This window comes from Mesoplodon mirus (genome assembly GCF_964341445.2).
Source record: "Mesoplodon mirus genome assembly, chromosome: 15".
NCBI lineage: Eukaryota > Metazoa > Chordata > Mammalia > Artiodactyla > Ziphiidae > Mesoplodon > Mesoplodon mirus.
Window position 1 is genome coordinate 57,100,868 of NC_138991.1, and position 17,682 is coordinate 57,118,549.

General features: G+C 47.5%; 1 protein-coding gene and 1 long non-coding RNA gene across 3 annotated transcripts in view; one reads left to right on the top strand and one right to left on the bottom strand.

Annotated features, from left to right (window-relative positions):
• TEKT5 (tektin 5) overlaps positions 1-12,079 on the top strand; it is a gene marked incomplete at its 5' end in the record, with an annotated part of 39,518 nt that extends 27,439 nt beyond the window's left edge. Inside the window, 2 exons of the mRNA XM_082644466.1 lie at positions 7,458-7,612; positions 11,638-12,079. Coding sequence (XP_082500592.1) covers positions 7,458-7,612; positions 11,638-11,851 — 369 coding nt within the window. The 3' untranslated portion in view covers positions 11,852-12,079. The remainder of the gene's footprint in view (positions 1-7,457; positions 7,613-11,637) is intronic.
• LOC309816682 overlaps positions 1-17,682 on the bottom strand; it is a 70,030-nt gene that overhangs the window by 10,832 nt on the left and 41,516 nt on the right. The window lies entirely within an intron of this gene.

Consider the following 17,682-nt stretch of genomic DNA (forward strand, 5'->3'; position numbering starts at 1 on the left):
AGACTGAACATTGCAGGATGGGAGTTGGGGGTAGGGTGGGTAGGCAGGACAGCCCATGGCTTATGCCAGCACTGGACTGAGCACTTCATACACGTTATTTCATTTAATCTGCACAGCAACCTGGTGGGTGAGTTGTTATTGTCGTACTGGCTTTACAGACAAGAGAACAAGCGCCCTGCACAGTGTCTGGCCCCACAGAAGGGGCTACTGAGTGAAGGGCTCAGTAGATATCGAATGCATGATTGCATGAGGCACAGAGAGGTTAAGTGACCCATTGAAGGTCACACAGCGGGGAAAAGCAGGAGCTGGAATTTGAACCTAGATCTGTGTGATCACGGAGGGACTCAGTGAGCTGAAGTGACCTGCCCTCCCCGCCCCCCCATGCACGGTATGTGGGAGGCAGAACAGTCTCGCAATCTTGACTGGCAGGCAGCCTGCAGCACACAGGGCCCAGAGCTAGGGCCTGGGGAGGGGAGTGAGGTGACCCTTCCACTCCCACCCCCTCCTTCCCAGCTGAGTTCCAGCTTCTGGCCAAGGCTGATGAGACTCCTCCCATGGGGTGACCCCCTGGGCCAATCCCACAGCGGCTCGCCCAGCTGCTCCGGTGAGCCAGCCTGCGCCCTGCCCCAGGAGCAGCTTTCCCCCTACTTCCTTGGTTTTGTGGGAGCAGAAAGGCTAACATCCCTGGGGACTCTGGGAGAGGGGGCTTCTGAGGCTCAGGGCAGCCCTTCCCCAGCTTAGGGACTGGGGAGAGAGGAAGAGAGGGAAGGAGGGAAAGAGATCTCCAGCTGGCCAAGGAAAGATGGGAGAAGGGGCAGGATGACTTCCTCGTGGCACTTTCCAGGGTTTGTGGGAGAAACACACACACACAGGTACACACTTGCTTTAGGAAGAGCAGGACTTGGTACCAATGCTTTTCAAGTTACTGCAAATGAGTGTGTCACCAGCTTTGTGTGCCCGCAGTGAAGGGGTTTATACACTTGCTAAGGTTTCCAAGAGCTCCTTCTCCCAGGCCTGGCACTAATGGCCTCACCTCTACTCTATGGAGTGGGAATGGCTATGATCCCCGTTTTACTAGAAAGGCTCAGAGAGCCTAGGACACTTGCCTAAGGTCACCCAGCTTTGATGTGCTGGGGCTGGGATTTGGAGAGACTCAGGCTGTCTGGTGCCAATGTCTGTGCTCTCTTCTTAACCAAACACCCCATGGTGTGTACTGGTCCATCCAGGGAGGAAGTGTTTATTAAGCACCTACTAATTGGTCGATATAAGCAAAGCCCGTAGCAAAATGCCTGGCACACAGTAAACACTATTTTAAGTGTTAGATGATATTGTTGTTGTTGTTATTATTATTATTATTATTATTACTGTGTCCCAGGCATTGATAGGTTTAGGCACTGGGGACTCAGCAGTGAGTAAAACAAAACTCTCTCCCCATGTGGAGCTTACTCTCTGGTGGGGGATGATGAACAACATTAGTGAGTAAAGCTCAGTATGACAGAAGGTGTAAGGACTATAAAGAAAATAAAGCAGGGTTAGGACAATTGGGAGTGCTGGCCGGTTTGGGGGTTGTAATTTTAGGGTTTTTTTTGGCTGCGCCACGATGCTTGTGGGCTCTTATTTCCCCGACCAGGGATTAAACCCGGGCCCTTGGCAGTGAAAGCGTGGAGTCCTAACTACTAGACCACCAGGGCATTCCTAGGGGTTATAATTTTAAAGGAAATGATCAGGGAAGGCCTCTGAGCATTTTAGCCATAACCAGAAGGGAGTGAGGGAATGAGCCATGTGGATATCTGGGGAAGGCAGAGGGGATAGTCCGTGCAAAGGCCCTGTGGTGGGAATATGCTGGGTTTGATGTGGATGTGTGAGATACACCAGCTCTGGGGGCAGGTAGGTGGATGAGTGTCTCAAACACCTCCACCTCCTTCCCCCTGCAGAGGGAGGTGGAGGTGTTTGAGACACTCATCGTGTGTGTGTGTGTGTGTGTGTGTGTGTGTGTTCATGTGTGCACATGCACATAACAGGCACCTGGGTCTGAGGGATTCTGAGTTACAGCGCATGTGCAAACTTGCCCAGGGCTTCCCACCTTGGAAGGCTGCCTGTGCCCTGAGCTTCCTGCCTGCCTGGGCAGGGGTCTGGATTGCCTGGGTAGCCATGGTGGGACAAGGGCTCAGCTCTGGGACTGGGGTTGGAGCACCACGGTTTCAAATTGCTGACATCGGACTTCCCCCAGAAACCTGAAAACCCTGTGATGAGGCAGTGACCCCTTCCCTAGACCCCTTCCTGGAAACCCAAGCCCATGGCGAACAGATCACCCACATGTATATCTCCAAAAATATCTTCTACCTAGGGATGAAATTACTCCCTTGACCCCATTTGGGGTTTCCTGCCAAGACAGACAGTTTTGATTTGCTACTCCAAGTCCCTAACTGTGGTCCTTAATCCATCTCCTTCCCTCTGAGACTTTTTAACGTTTGCACATCTCTGTTTCACCTGCACCAATGGTTCTTGACTCTGGCTATACTTAGGGAGCTCCTAAAACATCCTGACACCCAGGCTGCACCCCAGACCAATGAAATCTGAACCTTTTGCAGGGGGCAGGCATCCACAATTTAAAAAACTCTCAAGGTAATGCTAATGCGCAAACAAATTTAAGAATTAATACCCTTTACTATTAGATAGTATTTTGTCCTTAATTGAATTTCTCCCTTAAAAAAAACTAAAAAAGTTATTTTAAAAGGAAACCTTAGATCTGGTAGGATTGTGGGGATTTTTTTCCCTTTTGACCCTGTTGAAGAGAGGTGAGCTTATCATACTCCTTGGTTCCTTGCACATATGTTTGTACAAAGCCCCTCGTTTCTTTATTCCCTTTTATCCCCACTCTTTGTGGTCACTCCCTTTCTCCCATAGATGACTTTCCATAGATGACCATTTTAATGAATGAATGAGTGAATATGACCTCTTTAATTGAATGAATATGGACTGTTGATTGAAATGTGTTCTCACAAAATGTGGATGACCGTTGTATGTGCATGGATTTTTAGTTTTCTCAAAAGGGATTGTATAAAATAGCTCATTGTTTCCTGGCTTTCTCACCTCGCATCATATTAGAGACCCACTGTTGTTCCTATGTGAGGTTAATGCTCTCCATCTATTGGCTGCCGAAATCCTCCATCTGCTCATTTACCATTTTTTAATGTGTCTGTCTCCATGGTCATGGGCACCCAGATGCTGCCAGCTCACTGAACCTTCTTGACACGTGTATTCCTTAGTGGTCCTGAGCTCTTAGAGTATATACCAGGAGTGGACATGCTGGGATGTGTGCATCACCCTCTTAGACTTCAGACTCTTCTCCTAGGGGCTATCATGGAATTTGGGGTCTAGGGACCAGGCTGTCCTGGAGCTCAGAGCTCGGTGTTGGCACTCTAGCTTCCTCCTGAGCAGGAAGGTCAAGGCTATTCTGCCTCCAACCCCTGCCTCTGGTCAGCCCATGTGGTCTCTGCCTCCTGGCCCTTGGGGGTCACCCTCCTCAAACCTCTGGAGGCTGAGTCACTGCCCCCAGGGCTTTTGGAGGTTCACAGGCTGGCAGGACTGGGGTGGGCATGAGGGGCTGCCCCCATGACGGAGTGTGTGCGTATGTGTGTGTGTGTGTTTTCTCCCTTCCAATGAAGAAGACCCTGACAGTGAGTGACAGAGGCTGGACAGGAGGTTCCAGAGAACCTTTATGTCAGAGTATAGACCACCTGGGCAGATTTGCTTTGGGTGTGAGTCATCAGTGGGTTCTAGAGCAGCTAATTCTGGAAAACCCCTACTGTTGTGGGAAATCCACAGGCAGGCCCGCTCAGGAAATGCCAGTGGGGACAGGGGGTGGTGAAGAAAAACCAAGAGTTGGTTCCAGCCACCCCGCCTCCCTCAGCCCCTCCAGAAGCCAGCCCCGAGGAGGAGATGGGGGGCAGGGGGCTGCACAGTGGCCCTTGCCCCTTACCACCCTCCTCCCACCATCACCGCCCCAAGCTCCGCAGCTCCCTCTCAATTCTCTCACCTGCTGTATCTAGGTGCCCAGGGGGGACACACAGTATGATACAGGGTTTTCCAAATTCAGTCACTCCTGGGCAGCCTTCCCGATTTTACCCTCGTGCCACCTGGGCTGTTGTTTACTTTATACTTCTGTTTCAATCAAGTCATTTAAAATGTATATTACTTCTACAGCTGGAAAATCAACAGCACTTGCCAGAAGTAGAGGGTAGCTAGAAAGATACATATAAGGAAGGCAGAGCAGCCTTGTTAAAATGTAACTGGAGCCTGCTGCGTGCAGAAGTCTCTGGATTTCCCAGCTGCTTTTTGCCAATCAAGGGGGATGAGCAGGTGTTAGGAGGCGGTGCTCATGCTCCTGGAGGTGGTCAGTAGGTTTGAAAAAATAATTAGTAGGTTTTAGTTCTCCAGGAGCTCCCGTTTGTTTGTGTTGCTGTGTCCCTGTCCCTCTGCTGTGCTCACACAAGAGGTCCTGGAACACTGAAATGTATTGGATGCCTCTTAGGTGATGGCATCTCCTACCAATGTCCTGCACACTAAAGGCATCCAATATGTGTTTTTAACAGACAGGAAGGAACTTGAACTTCTGTGATGGTAAAGATGGTTGCAGTTGTACAATAGTAAGGGCTTGTGGGTGCTGAATAAATGTTGCATACAGGAGCAAAGGAATGGGTGAATAATCCACTAGGATGTAACTCTGTGAAGATGGGTTTTTCTGCCTGTTCTGTGGACTGCTGTGTCCACTGCCTAGAACAGTGTTTACCACCCAGTAGGTGCCTAGTCAGCAGTTAAGTCAACAAGCGAATCAATGAATCTGTAAATTAATGAGTGAATGAAGAAGTGATTGAACATGTGAATTAATGTCAGCCCTTTTTTTAGACTCAAGAGATAGGCCTTTTCATCATTAAAAAGTCAACAAGTAATACATGCTGGAGAGTGTGTGGAGAAAAGGGAACCCTCCTGCACTGTTGGTGGGAATGTAAATTGGTGCAGTCACTGTGGAGAACAGTATGGAGGTTCCTTAAAAAACTAAAAATGGAGTTAGCATATGATCCAGCAATCCCACTCCTGGGCATATACCCGGAGAAAACTCTAATTCAAAAAGATACATGCACCCCTATGTTCATAGCAGCACTATTCACAATAGTCAAGACAGGGAAACAACCTAAATGTCCATCAAATGAATGGATAAAGAAGATGTGGTACATATATTCAGTGGAATACTACTCAGCCATAAAAAAAGAATGAAATAATGCCATTTGCAGCAACATGGATGGACCTAGAGATTATCATACTAAGTGAAGTAGGCCAGACAGAGAAAGACAAATACCATGTGATATCACTTATATGTGGAATCTAAAATATGACACAAATGAACTTATTTACAAAAGAGAAACCGACTCATAGGCATAGAAAACAAACTTATGGTTACCAAAGGGGAAAGGGAGTGGGGGAGGGATAAATAAGGAGTTTGGGGTTAGCAGATACACACTACTATATGTAAAATAGATAAACAACAAGGTCCTATTGTATGCACAGGACACTATATTCAATATCCTATAATAAACCATAATGGAAAAGAATATGAAAAAGAATATACTTAACTAAATCGCTTTGCTGCAGACCTGAAACTAACACAACATTGTAAATCAACTGTACTTCAATAAAATTGTTTTTAAAAGCAGAGAGATAGGCCTTTTGTAACATTTCAGGCCCCGAGCTGGGGGCCAGAGGGGCAGGGGAGAGAACAAACAGGAGAAGCCAAGGTAGGCGCAGCCACAGGCCACTGGCTTCGGTTCCACCAGCAGCAGCCTTACTGGCGAGAGAGAAGCATCCCGGGCTGGGCACCACCAGCAACCCAAACCTCAGTAACGTCTCCCTCACTGCACCTCAGCAGTAGGTACCCCCAATAGGGCCATCTAGGTAGTAGGTCGGGGGGCTGTTTCCACGTGGGGCAGTGTGGTGCTGAGAAGCATTTCTCCTGTTTAGAAGGCTCAGTTTTCTTCCACAGTACGCTGGGGTGGTGGTTTCTGAGCTCTGCATATCTGCATACCCACAGGGCAGGTTTCTGAGGGAAACCCCCAGGGCTTCTAAGAGAGGTGTTCCCCCCACTTTACTGGAGTGTTTACCTTCCCACGTGTTGGGCACAGAACATTCTCATGCGATAATGTTTGACCAGCGTGTGGTTGGCGTCGCTCTGGTCTGGGCAGCTCACGGAGGACCCGGTGAGGGGTCAGCCTTCCTCCTCAGTGGGCTTTGGAAGAAGAGGCAGTGCAGCCCACTCTGCCTCCATCTCACCCCCAGGAGGAAAAGGACATCCTTTTGTTCTCTTGAAGTAGAGAAATGCTCTCCTTGTAGGCTTTTTTTCTTAAGGTAGTAGGGAAGCCAGGACTTTAATTCTTTGGAAAAAAAGCATCTTTTAAGCAGTTTCTTGTTGCCCATAGAATATGGGCCCAACCCAGCTAAAATAGTCATCCCAGTACATGTTATGATTTGTGAATATTTCATAGCTCATGGCAAAGAGAAAAACAACATGACTGTAAAGTCCCTGAAGGCGAGACGGGGTCTTAGACTTGCAGTCCCCACTCCATTCAGGAGTGCTGGCATACTCACGTGTAAGTACTGCTCCCCATATTAAAATCTGAGATGGACAGGACCATATACATTTCAGGGCACACTGTTCCCAAACTTCAGTGTGCATAAGGACCATTTAGGAGCTAGCTAAAAATCTAGACTTCTGGACCCCACTGTGATTCATTCATTCATTCATTCAATGAATATTTATTGAGCTCCTACTATGAGTTGCCAGATTTAGCAAATAAAAATGCAGAATGTCCAGTTAAACTTGAATTTCAAATCAACGACAAATGGTTTTTTAGTGTAACTATGTCTCATGCAGTAGTTGAGACATATGATAAAAAATGCTTTGTTGTGAGTCCGAAATTCACATTTAACTGGGCGTCCTGTATTTTATCTGATAGCCCTCACTCTACACCAAGCTCTCTTCCTGGCAATGGGGGATACAGCAATGGACAAGGCAAAGCCCCTGACCTCTGGGAGCTTACATGCTAGTGAGGGAAACAGCAAACGAACATATTAGCCAAAGGAAGGATGTTGGGGGGGCACCATGGTAGGTACAGCTCCTAGGCTTGTCAGGAACAGAGCACATGTCACCTCACCATTGGGCCCTGCTGAGTCTGAGAGGGGTGTTAGCACAGCCCACCCACAAAGAGCCTTCTCGCAGGGGAGGGGCACCATGAAAACTAGAACTGCTCACAGATCTAGGGCATCCAGTGATGATAGGGAGGAGAACGCATGTTTCACCCACAGTGAGGTGACATCTGTTGAGAACACTCGGTTCTGGGGGTACTTATGGCTGGCTAAGTTCAAGATCAGGTTCCTTCTGATACCGCAAATGTTCTCTGCAGACGCTGCAGGAGATCTTCCAGACGGAGAACACCATCATGCTGCTGGAAAGGTCCATCGTGGCCAAGGAGAGCCCGCTGAAGGTGGCGCAGACAAGGCTGGAGTGCCGGACCCGGCGGCCCAGTGTGGAGCTGTGCAGGGACATGCCCCAGTTCAAGTGAGTGGTGGAGGCCGGGGTGTGGGGGGGTGCTGGAGCTGCCAGGAAGCCTGGGGCTGGAAAACGGACCCTCCACCAATCAGGACGCCCAGGCCCACAACTCCACAGGGCACTGGGTGGGGGCCTGGGGCTCTGGGGGTGCCCTTGATGGCCTCCCCACCACGGAGACCACCCCCCTGCACTGCAGCCCTCTCATCTAAGTGAGGATGGTTTCGTAGCTCTGTTCTGCTCCGGGAACCCTTCGGCTGTCCCCTAAAAGCCAACAAGAGGGAGCCGCCCAGCCCAGAGATGTGGCCCTTGCCCTTGCGGGCGTCACCCTCTCTCTCTCCAGGCTCCCATGAAAGAGGCGCCCAGCCCACGCCTCAGTCATCCTCCACCGCCCTTTCTGTGAAGTTCTCAGCTGAGAGCCCTCGGCATAGCCTAACCCTGCCTGTGCTGCTTAGCTAAGGAGGGCTGCTTCTGTTGACAAAGGGCCTCCTCACAGGAGAGGGGCAAAACACTCACAAGGCCCCAGAGACAGGATTTGTGAGGCTGGGGGAGGGGTTTGGAATGGGATGATGACCAGGTAAGGAAGGAAGTGGTCCTTGGACATAGGGGACTAGTTTCCCAGGAACATGCTGTGTGACTTGGGGCTGGTCACTTGGCTGCTCTGTTCCCTCCATGCTAGGGGCACTGTCTCCATTCTCTGTTGCTGCATAACAAATGCCCCCACAACTCAGTGGCTTGTCTTCCTTCTGAGCTGAGATGTGGAGAAGAGCGCTGGAGAAGTAAGGAGGAGGGAAAGTATTTGGAGAGAAAACGCCAGGTGGTTCCATGCGCTGAGGTTTGCACGGCCTCGGTTACTGCCTGAGATAATCTTGTGGGACACAGAAAAGCTGGCTGTGTCGGGGGCGGGGTGCAAAGCGACGCCTGGCTTTGAGCTTGAAGGCCTGACTACCTGCTCCTCAGCCCACTGCTGGCCTGGAAGGTCTTCACCCCAGAAGTGGGCGCCGCGTGGCCAGGGTCCTGCCCCACCTGGGCTGGGTGGGGTCCAGGTCCTGAGTGAGGGGTTGGGGAAGCTCTCCTGACCCCTCCTCCACCTGCCCCTGCATCTTAGATGCTCAGGTTGGGCTCCAGCAACCCTGGGGCAGAGGCTCTGATCACCCATTTGTCCACCCCAGGGAGACTTACACACAATCGAGCTTTAAGGGGAGGGACCAGTTGTTGTCCCGGGGGATTTACTGCTCTGGGACACGCCCCCTGCCTCCCCGTCCACAAACTGTGCCACCAAGGGGTGTAGACAGAGAACATGGATGAGGCGTGTTTGGCTCAAGAGTCCTGGGCAGTGTATGTGTATGTATGTGTGTGCGCATGTGTGTGTACTATGTGTGTGTATGTGTGCACAACTCTATGTACGTGTGTCGGGAACTGAGCTGACAGCAGCACTCAAGCTGTGTGCCTTCTGCAGCAGCTGAATCGCCCCGTGCACGCATTACGTTCTTTGTCCCTCCATCCCCTCCCTTACCACCTCTGGGTCTTTCTCCTCTACCTCCTACAGGTGGCCCCTCTTCTCCTGACCCTCTCTGAGCATACAGGTCCCTTCCATGTCCATTCCTCCATTCCTCAGAAAGAAAGTCCCTTTAGATTTGCATTTAAATTAGTTAAAATGAAATAAAATTTAAAATTCAGGTCCTAATTCACACAAACTGCATATCAAGTGGTCAGGAGCCACGTGTGGCTGGGGGCACGGAACAGAATATTTCCATCGCTGGACAGCGCTGCTCAAGAGAGCCCCAAGGAAAGAAGGGTCTCCAGGCTGCTTCTGTCGCCTCTCTCTAGCTCAGGCTTGTCATGGGGTTGCTCGTCCTTGGGATATCAACCCAAGTCCTCCCAACAGCGTGTCCTCCAGTCGTGAGCACAGTTTCACTGTCCCTCCCCACCACCCCCCAGGTGGGTCCCAGGGCACAGCCCCAAAACCAACCCACCGTCACAGCTCACCAGGTATATTCCTATCTTAGGGCTGCTGTGACCAATTACCAGAAACTGGGTGGCTTACAGCAACAGAAATTTATTCTTTCAAACTTGCGGTGGCCAAGCATCTGAAATCAAGGTATCAACAGGGTTGGTTCTCTCTGGGGCCTCTGAGAAAGCATCCTTTCCCGACCCCTCTCCTGGCTTCTGGTGGTGGCTGGCGGTCCTTGGCTTGTAGCTGCATCACTGCATCTGCCTCCGTCTTCACATGGCCTTCGTCCCTGTGTGTCTCTGTGTCTCAAATCTCCCCCTCCTTTCTCTTACAAGACCAGTCGTTGGATTTAGGACCCATCCTAAATCGAGGATGATTTCTTCTCAAGATCCTTAACTCAATTACATCTTCAAAAACCCCTTCTTCCAAAGAGCATCACATTCACAGGTACTGGGGTTCAGACTTGGACATATCTTTTGGGGGACACTATTCAATCCACTCAGTCTGGATATTGAAATAACCCTAATCTCTCTCCCGCCTCCACTCTTATCCCCGTCCAATCTAATCTTTACCCAGCAGCCTGGAGGTTATCCCAAATCTGAATCAGCACATCATTCCCCATTTCAGCGCCCACCGCCTCACCAGCGCCTTCCCATTGCACTGAAAACAAAATCCGGACCAATCGATTTTGCATGTGCTCTTCTCTGTACAACCACACTGTCCAATTCAGTAGCCACCAGCTGGGTGTGGCTCTTCCATTTACATTTCAATGATTGAAAATGAAAAACGATGAAAAATCCAGCTCCTCAGTTGATCTTGCTGCATTGCAATTACTCATGAGCTCCGCGTGGCTAGTGGCCGCCGGATCCAGCAGTGCGGATATAGAATATTACCAGCATCGCACAGAGTTCTCTAGATCACCGGCTGTGGAGTGCTTCCCTCTTGATCTTTACACAGCCAGCTCATTCACGTCTTTCTTCTCAGTTCAAACGTTCCCTCCTCAGAAAGGCTTTTCCTGGTGCCTTGGGAAGGTCCCACAGAAGCAAAGCTTCAGGATAGGGGAGCCCTGCTTCAGCCTGATCCCACGGGGAACGCTGGAGCGTGAATTACACCATGGAGCTGGTTCCACCCTGAGGCAGGGTATGGCCTTTTGTACCCACTGCCCTTGGTGAGCCATTGGCTTCCCTGGAGACTTGTGGACCTAGGAGCCATCAACAGCCAACACTCCTGGCAGCTGGGGCACAGGTGGGACCGGAGATGGATGCCAAGAGCAGACATCACACCTGACCATCTTAGTTACATGAGGCTGGCCCTGTTATCTGGGTTTTTAAAAAAATTGTGATAAAATACGTACAACATAAAATAACATACCATTAGTGACACCTAGTACATTTACAATGTGCAGCAGGCTCCAGAACATTTTCATTCATTTGACCCAAAAGGAAGTCCTATCCTCATTAGCAGTCACTCCCTATCCCTCTCCCTTCAGCCCCTGGCAACCCCTAATCTACTACCTCTTTTTATAGATTTGCCTATTCTGGACATTTCATATAAATGGGATCGGACAATATATAAGCTTTGGTGTCGGTATCTTTCACTCAACATCATGTCTTCAAGGTCCATCCATGTTGTAGCACGTACCGCTGCTCCATTCCTTTTCATTACATCTCAGTAATATCCTACTGTGGGGATGGACCATATTTTGTGTATCCATTCATCTGTCGATGGACATTTGGGCTGTGTCTACCTGTTGACTCTTGTTATCAGTGCCCCATGTGTATTTGTGCAAGTATTTGAGTGTCTGTTTTTAGTTCTTGTGGGTACATACCCAGGAGTGGAATTGCTGGGTCCTTTGGAGAGTCTATGTTTAACTGAGGAACTGCCAGATTGTTTTCCTGAACATTTCATCTACTTCTCCCTTTGCACTCATCGCCCTCAGCAGCTCTGCTGTGTGTTCACCTGTCTGCTTGCTCCGCCTCTGTCTTCCCTGCCAGCCTAGCACCTGCCACCTGGCTCCTGGCACAAGGGAGACCTGTGCTGCCCGGCTGGCTGAACCTTGCCTTCCCCTCTGCTCTCTCCCCAGGCTCGTGAACGAGGTGTTCACCATCGACGACACTGTGCAGACCCTCAAGCTGAGGCTGCGGGAGATGCAGGACACGCAGCAGCTGCTGGTCACGACCAAGTGCCGACTGGAGCACGAGCTGGCCATGAAGGCCAACACCCTGTGCATTGACAAGAAGTGCACGGGCATGAGGAAGACCTTCCCCAGCATCCCCTGCCTGGGGATCTGCCCCTGAGGCGCCGCTGCCTCTGGTGCCCCTGGTGCCCTGCTCCATGCACGTTCCTTACACAGCATAGAATTTGCAAAGTCAGAAAAACAAAATAAAAGAGTCATTTTCTTCCTTTCCTCCTATCACGGAAAAAAAAAATATATATATATATAGCTAAAATAAATGTGCCATACCAGAGATCCGGGAACTCGTTCCTTGCTGCAGAACCAGCTTACTGGCTGATCCCAGGAGGAGACAGACTGTGACCCCTCTCAGTGACAGAGCATTGTAAGGTTGTCAGCCTTGCCAGGAATGGAAGAGGCTACCTTTTCTAAACCTGTTTGTCTTAGGAGCACAGTATAGACCATGGTGTCCAAAGATTGGACATCGGAGCTGAGAGTCCAGAGACCAGCTGTCACTCAGGAGCTGAGTGGCCTTGAACAAGCTCCCAGCCTGAGCTTGTTCTATAAAACGACGTCAGTCTCAGGTGGAAGTGACTGTCAGCCATGTGGGGCAGTGCAAAAAAAATAGGATTTGGAGTCAAAAGTCCTGGGTTTGGATCCTGGCCTTACTAGACATTTTTAGAAATTGCAGTGGGAGAAGGGGGCAGCAAAATTGATTCCGTAGTGGAGCAGGAGGAAGCAGGTCAGGGTGGAGGGAAAGCTCTGTGAAGAAGGGACATTGCTTCCGAAAGTTAAACACCATACGACCCAGCAATTCTACTCCTGGTTATACAACCAACAGCATTGAAAACAGATAAATACTTGTCCACGAAAGTTCATAGCAGCACTAATCACAATAGTTACAAGGTAGAAACAACACAAATGTCCATCAGTGGGTTCATAGATAAACAAAATGTGGTCTAACCCACACAGTAGAATATTATTCAGCCATTAAAAATGAACAGAGCACTGATACCTGCTGCAACCCGGATAAACCCTGAAGACATCATACTCAGTGAAAGAAACCAGACACAGAAGGCCACATATCGTATGATTCCATTGATAGGAAATGCCCAGAATACGCACCTCCACAGAAATAGCAGATGGATGGTTGCCAGGGAGAGGGGATTGAAGTGACTGCTTAGCGGGTACAGAGTTTTATTTTGAGGTGGCGAAAACGTTTGGGACTAGGTAGAAGTGGCTGGACAACATTGTCAGTGGGCTAAATGCCATAGAATGGTTCACTTTAGGTGGTTAACTTTATGTTACGTGAAATTCATCTCAAACAACAGAAGAAAGAACTTAATATTAGAGCTGAGCCCTGAATGCTGAGAAGGTTGAGGCCGAAGAGGGCAGCATTTCCGGTGAGAGGAATAGCATGGGTTAAGGCAGGAAGTTGTGCCCTGGATGGAGAAGCCCTTGGAGAGGCTGTGAATCATCTAGAAGGACTGGATGAGGCCAGATCGTGAAGGACAAATAGCTTTGACTTTTTCCTGAGGTCAGTGTTTCCCAGGCTTTATTATTCACATAGGTGCTTCCCAACCCTTAAAAAGTATGTGCGGATCACCTGGCGATCCTGTTAAAATGCAGATTCTGAGTCAGTAGGTCTCAGGTGGAGCCTGAGATTCTGAACTTCTAACAAGCTCCCTGACGATGCTGATAGTCTAGGGACCAGACTCTGAGTAGCAAATAACACCTCCACAATTTTTGCCATGACCAAGTACCGGCATCCCTTGTTTTATTACACTTTGCTTTACTGTGGTTCGCCGATAATACATTTTTTTATAAATCGAGGTTTTGTGGCCACCCTGCATTGAGCAAGTCTATTGGTGCCATTTTTCCAATAGCATTTGCTCACTTTGTGTCTCTGTGTCACATTGTAGTAATTCTCACAATACTTCAAACTTTTTCATCATTATTTGTTATGGTGACCTGTGATCAGTGATCTTTGACGTTACTACTACGACTTGCTGAAGGCTTAGATGATGGTTAGCATTTTTTAGCAATAAGGTGTTTTTAAAATAAGGTATATACTTTTTAAAATACATAGCACTCACACACTTAATAAACTACAGTATAATGTGAACATAACTTTGATATGCACTGGGAAACCAAAAAATTCATATGACTCGCTTTATTGCGATATTGGCTTTATTGCAATGGTCTGGAACTGAACCCATGGTATCTCTGAGGTATGTCTGTACCATCTTTACTATTATTCACTCAATCTTTTAGATTGTTGCACTTTAAAAAAAGACAAATTTATTTTAAAAGGCAGATTTATAGCATGACTGCAAACAGGAAACCTGCTTTGCCAGGAGTTGAAAAAACAAAATATTGCTAATGGTGTCTGTTTAGGTAATATTGTCTGCCCAAGGTAATATTGTCTGAAGTCTTCTTTGGTTCAAAAGGGAGATCAGAGAGTCTTAAAGAGGTGTTAAAGGCTACTTAGTATCCAATAGAAACTCTGTGCTTGAGGAAATTTCGCTTGAAAAAGGATAGAAGAGTCAGTTTTCCTACAAATGAGTGGCAATGCTATTGGGTGACTTGAATGCATTGCACCCAAGGAGTCGTGCTGATGGGCAGTAGGGAGCCCATAGGATCTTTAAAGTGGGGATGTGAAAATGACCAGATTAGTGTTTCAGAAATAATTCCTCATGAGGAGCAGAGGGATGCTGGAGGGAGGTGGGGAGACCAAGCTGTTAGAATTTCAGGCACAAGAGGCAGAGGTTCTGGATCAGGACAGGTGCGTGAGGAACACTCATGTGGTTGAGGCCCAAATCCTTAGAGTATGGACTGAAAAGGGCAAGTGGGAGACTGGGATGGGGCAGAGATGGCTGGCTTGAGTAGCTGATTCTTGGGGATGCTGTGCCCTTGAGCGGTGGAGTGAGTGGGGTGATGGATAGAGGCAGAGAAAATGTAGACAACTTCCTTTTCATGCGTGGAGTTTGAATCATCGCCTAAGGGATGTCCTGGTGTAACCATCTGAAAGGAGAGTGGAAGTGTAAACTTAGAGCTCAAGAGAGAGGCTAGTGAGGCTGTGCCTGGGGATGCAGGAGATATCCGAAGCCTCAGGGATAGATGGACTGGTGCAGGAGATGCTGAGGCATGAAAGAGGTTCACTGGAGGAATGTGATGCTGGGGTGAACAGAGGATCAAGGAGGGAACAGAGAGAGCACAGAGAGAGGCAAACAGCCCAGAAGAAGCAACGTCAAGGAGACTGCAGAAAGAGGCGCAAGAGTGAGGATATTCAGATGAAGAATAAGGAAAGCCCTTTGGAAGCAGGCATCCTAAACACACCATGGACCTGGGTACCCGTGGGTGTACACTTTTGGAAAGCAAATTGGCAATAAGTGTCATAGTCTTAAAAATATCCACACCCAGGCTTCCCTGGTGCCGCAGTGGTTAAGAGTCCGCCTGCCGATGCAGGGGACACGGGTTCGTGCCCCGGTCCAGGAAGATCCCACATGCCACGGAGTGGCTGGGCCCATGAGCCATGGCCGCTGAGCCTGCGCGTCCGGAGCCTGTGCTCCGCAACGGAAGAGGCCACAACAGTGAGAGGCCCGCGTACCACAAAAAAAAAAAAAAAAAAAAAAAAAATCCGCACCCTTCAACTTATAAATGTCTTCCTTAAGACTCTATCATTAGAAAACTATCCCAAATGCAGACTCAGATTAAGCACTAAAGAGTTAGTTATCATAGAAAACCTCTGAAAGTTATGTCCAACAGCAGAGAGAGCAGCTAAGTAAAATATAGCACAACCAAGTCATGGAATATTAAGTAGCTACCAAAATGATGCTCGCCAAATACTTGAGTGCTGAAGGAATATGCTTGTAAGGCTAAAAGTGCAGAGTACATCAGGCATAAAAGAGAACGAAGTAATGCCATTTGCAGCAACATGGATGGAAGTAGAGATTATCATACTATGTGAAGTAAGTCAGAAAGAGAAAGACAAATACCATGTGATATCACTTATATGTGGAATCTAAAATATGGCACAAGTGAACTTATCTACAAAACAGAAACAGACTCACATAGAGAACAGACCTGTGGTTGCCAAGGGGTAGGGGGATGGAGGAGGGATGGAGTGGGAGTTTGGCGTTAGCAGGTGCAAACTAGTATATATAGAATGGATAAACAACAAGGTCCTGCTGTATATTCCATATCCTGTAATAAACCATAATGGAAAAGAATATTAAAAAGAATGTACGTACATGTATAACTGAATCACTTTGCTGTACAACAGAAATTAGCACCACATTGTAAATCAACTATACTTCAATTAAAAAAAAGTGCAGAGAACAAAATTGTGCACAGGAAAAAAGATTGCATTGAAATACACTGGAATGTTAACAGAGTTGATGGTAAGTAACTGCTGGATTCTTATTTGTTTATATTATGAATTATCTACAGTGAACCTGTGTTCCTTTTTAATCAGGAGGAAATGTTTTTTTAAATAGACTTTTTATTGTGCGATAGGTTTAGATTCACAGAAAAGCTGCAGAGACAACACGGAGAGTTCCCACGTACCCTTCACCCACCTCCCCCTAGTGTGAACATCTTATATAACTGTTTGTTATGGTGCATTTGTCAAAACTAAGAAATTAACATTTGTGCATTACTATGAACTACACTCCAGAATTTGTTTGTTTTTCCTGTTTACCTTTATCTGTTCTAAGATCCAATCAAGGGTACCATGCTGCACTTAGATATCAGCCTCCTCTGTCTATGACCATTTCTCCATCTTTCCTTGTTTTTCATGACCTTGACAGTTTTGAAGAGTCCCTGTATTTGTTGGTGTTTGTTAAATGTCCCTGAACTTGGGTTTGTCTGATGTTTTTCTCATGACTAGTCTGGGGTTACAGTTTTGGCAGAGAAGACCGGAGGTGCAGTACCCTTCTGGTCCCTTCCTATGAGGGCATTCATGATGTCTGCATGACATCCCTGCTGATGTAAAACTGATCACGTGGTTAAGGTGGCATCTGCCAGGCTTCTCCCTTGTACAGTTATTGCTCTTCCCTTTCCATACTCCATTCTTTAGAAGTGAGTCATTAGTCCAGCCCACACTCAAGGATGGGGGGATTAAGCTCCACCTCTTAGAAGGGGAGTATTTTGTAATTCTTCTCTAAGAAAAATATGTCTCTTTGCCCTTATTTATTCTATCATTTATTTGCATCAATATTACTCATGGATATATATTTTATACTTTGGATTATAATCCAATACTACATTATTTCTTGTGCTGCTCAAATTGTTCCAGCTTTGGGCATTGGGAGCTCTTTTGGGTTGGTTCCTGTGTCTCTTTGACACCCCCCATCCTTTTGTTTTTTGAGTACTTCCTTACTTTCTGGCCCTATAAGATGCCAGATAAAATTCAGGCCTCATGTTGAATTTTCTTCTGCTCTAGCCTTAGAATCAGCCATTTCTCCAAGGAGCACTGTTTCCTTTTATTGGAGAATAGTATTTAGAAACCGAAGTCTGGGTGCTGGGGGTGCTCATTATTAAGATTTTTTTTTCAGTTTTTCTTATTGTGGTAAAATCCATGTAATGTAAAATTTATCATCTTAACCATTTTTAGGTGTACAGTTCATTGGTAATAAATACATTCATAATATTGTGCAGCCATCACCACCATCCATCACCATAATTCTTTTCATCTTATAAAACTAAAAGTCTGTATCCATTAAACAATAACTCCCCATTTTTCCCCATGCCAACTCCATTCTACTTTCTGTCTCTATGATTTTTGAGTATTCTAAGTACCTCATATAAGTGGAATCACACAGTATTTGCCTCTTCTCTTTGTGACTGGCTTATTTCACTTAGCATAATGTCCTCAAGGCTCATCCATGTTGCAAAACTCTTTCCCTTTTTAAAGCTGAATAATATTCCATTGTACTGCATTTTGCTTATTCA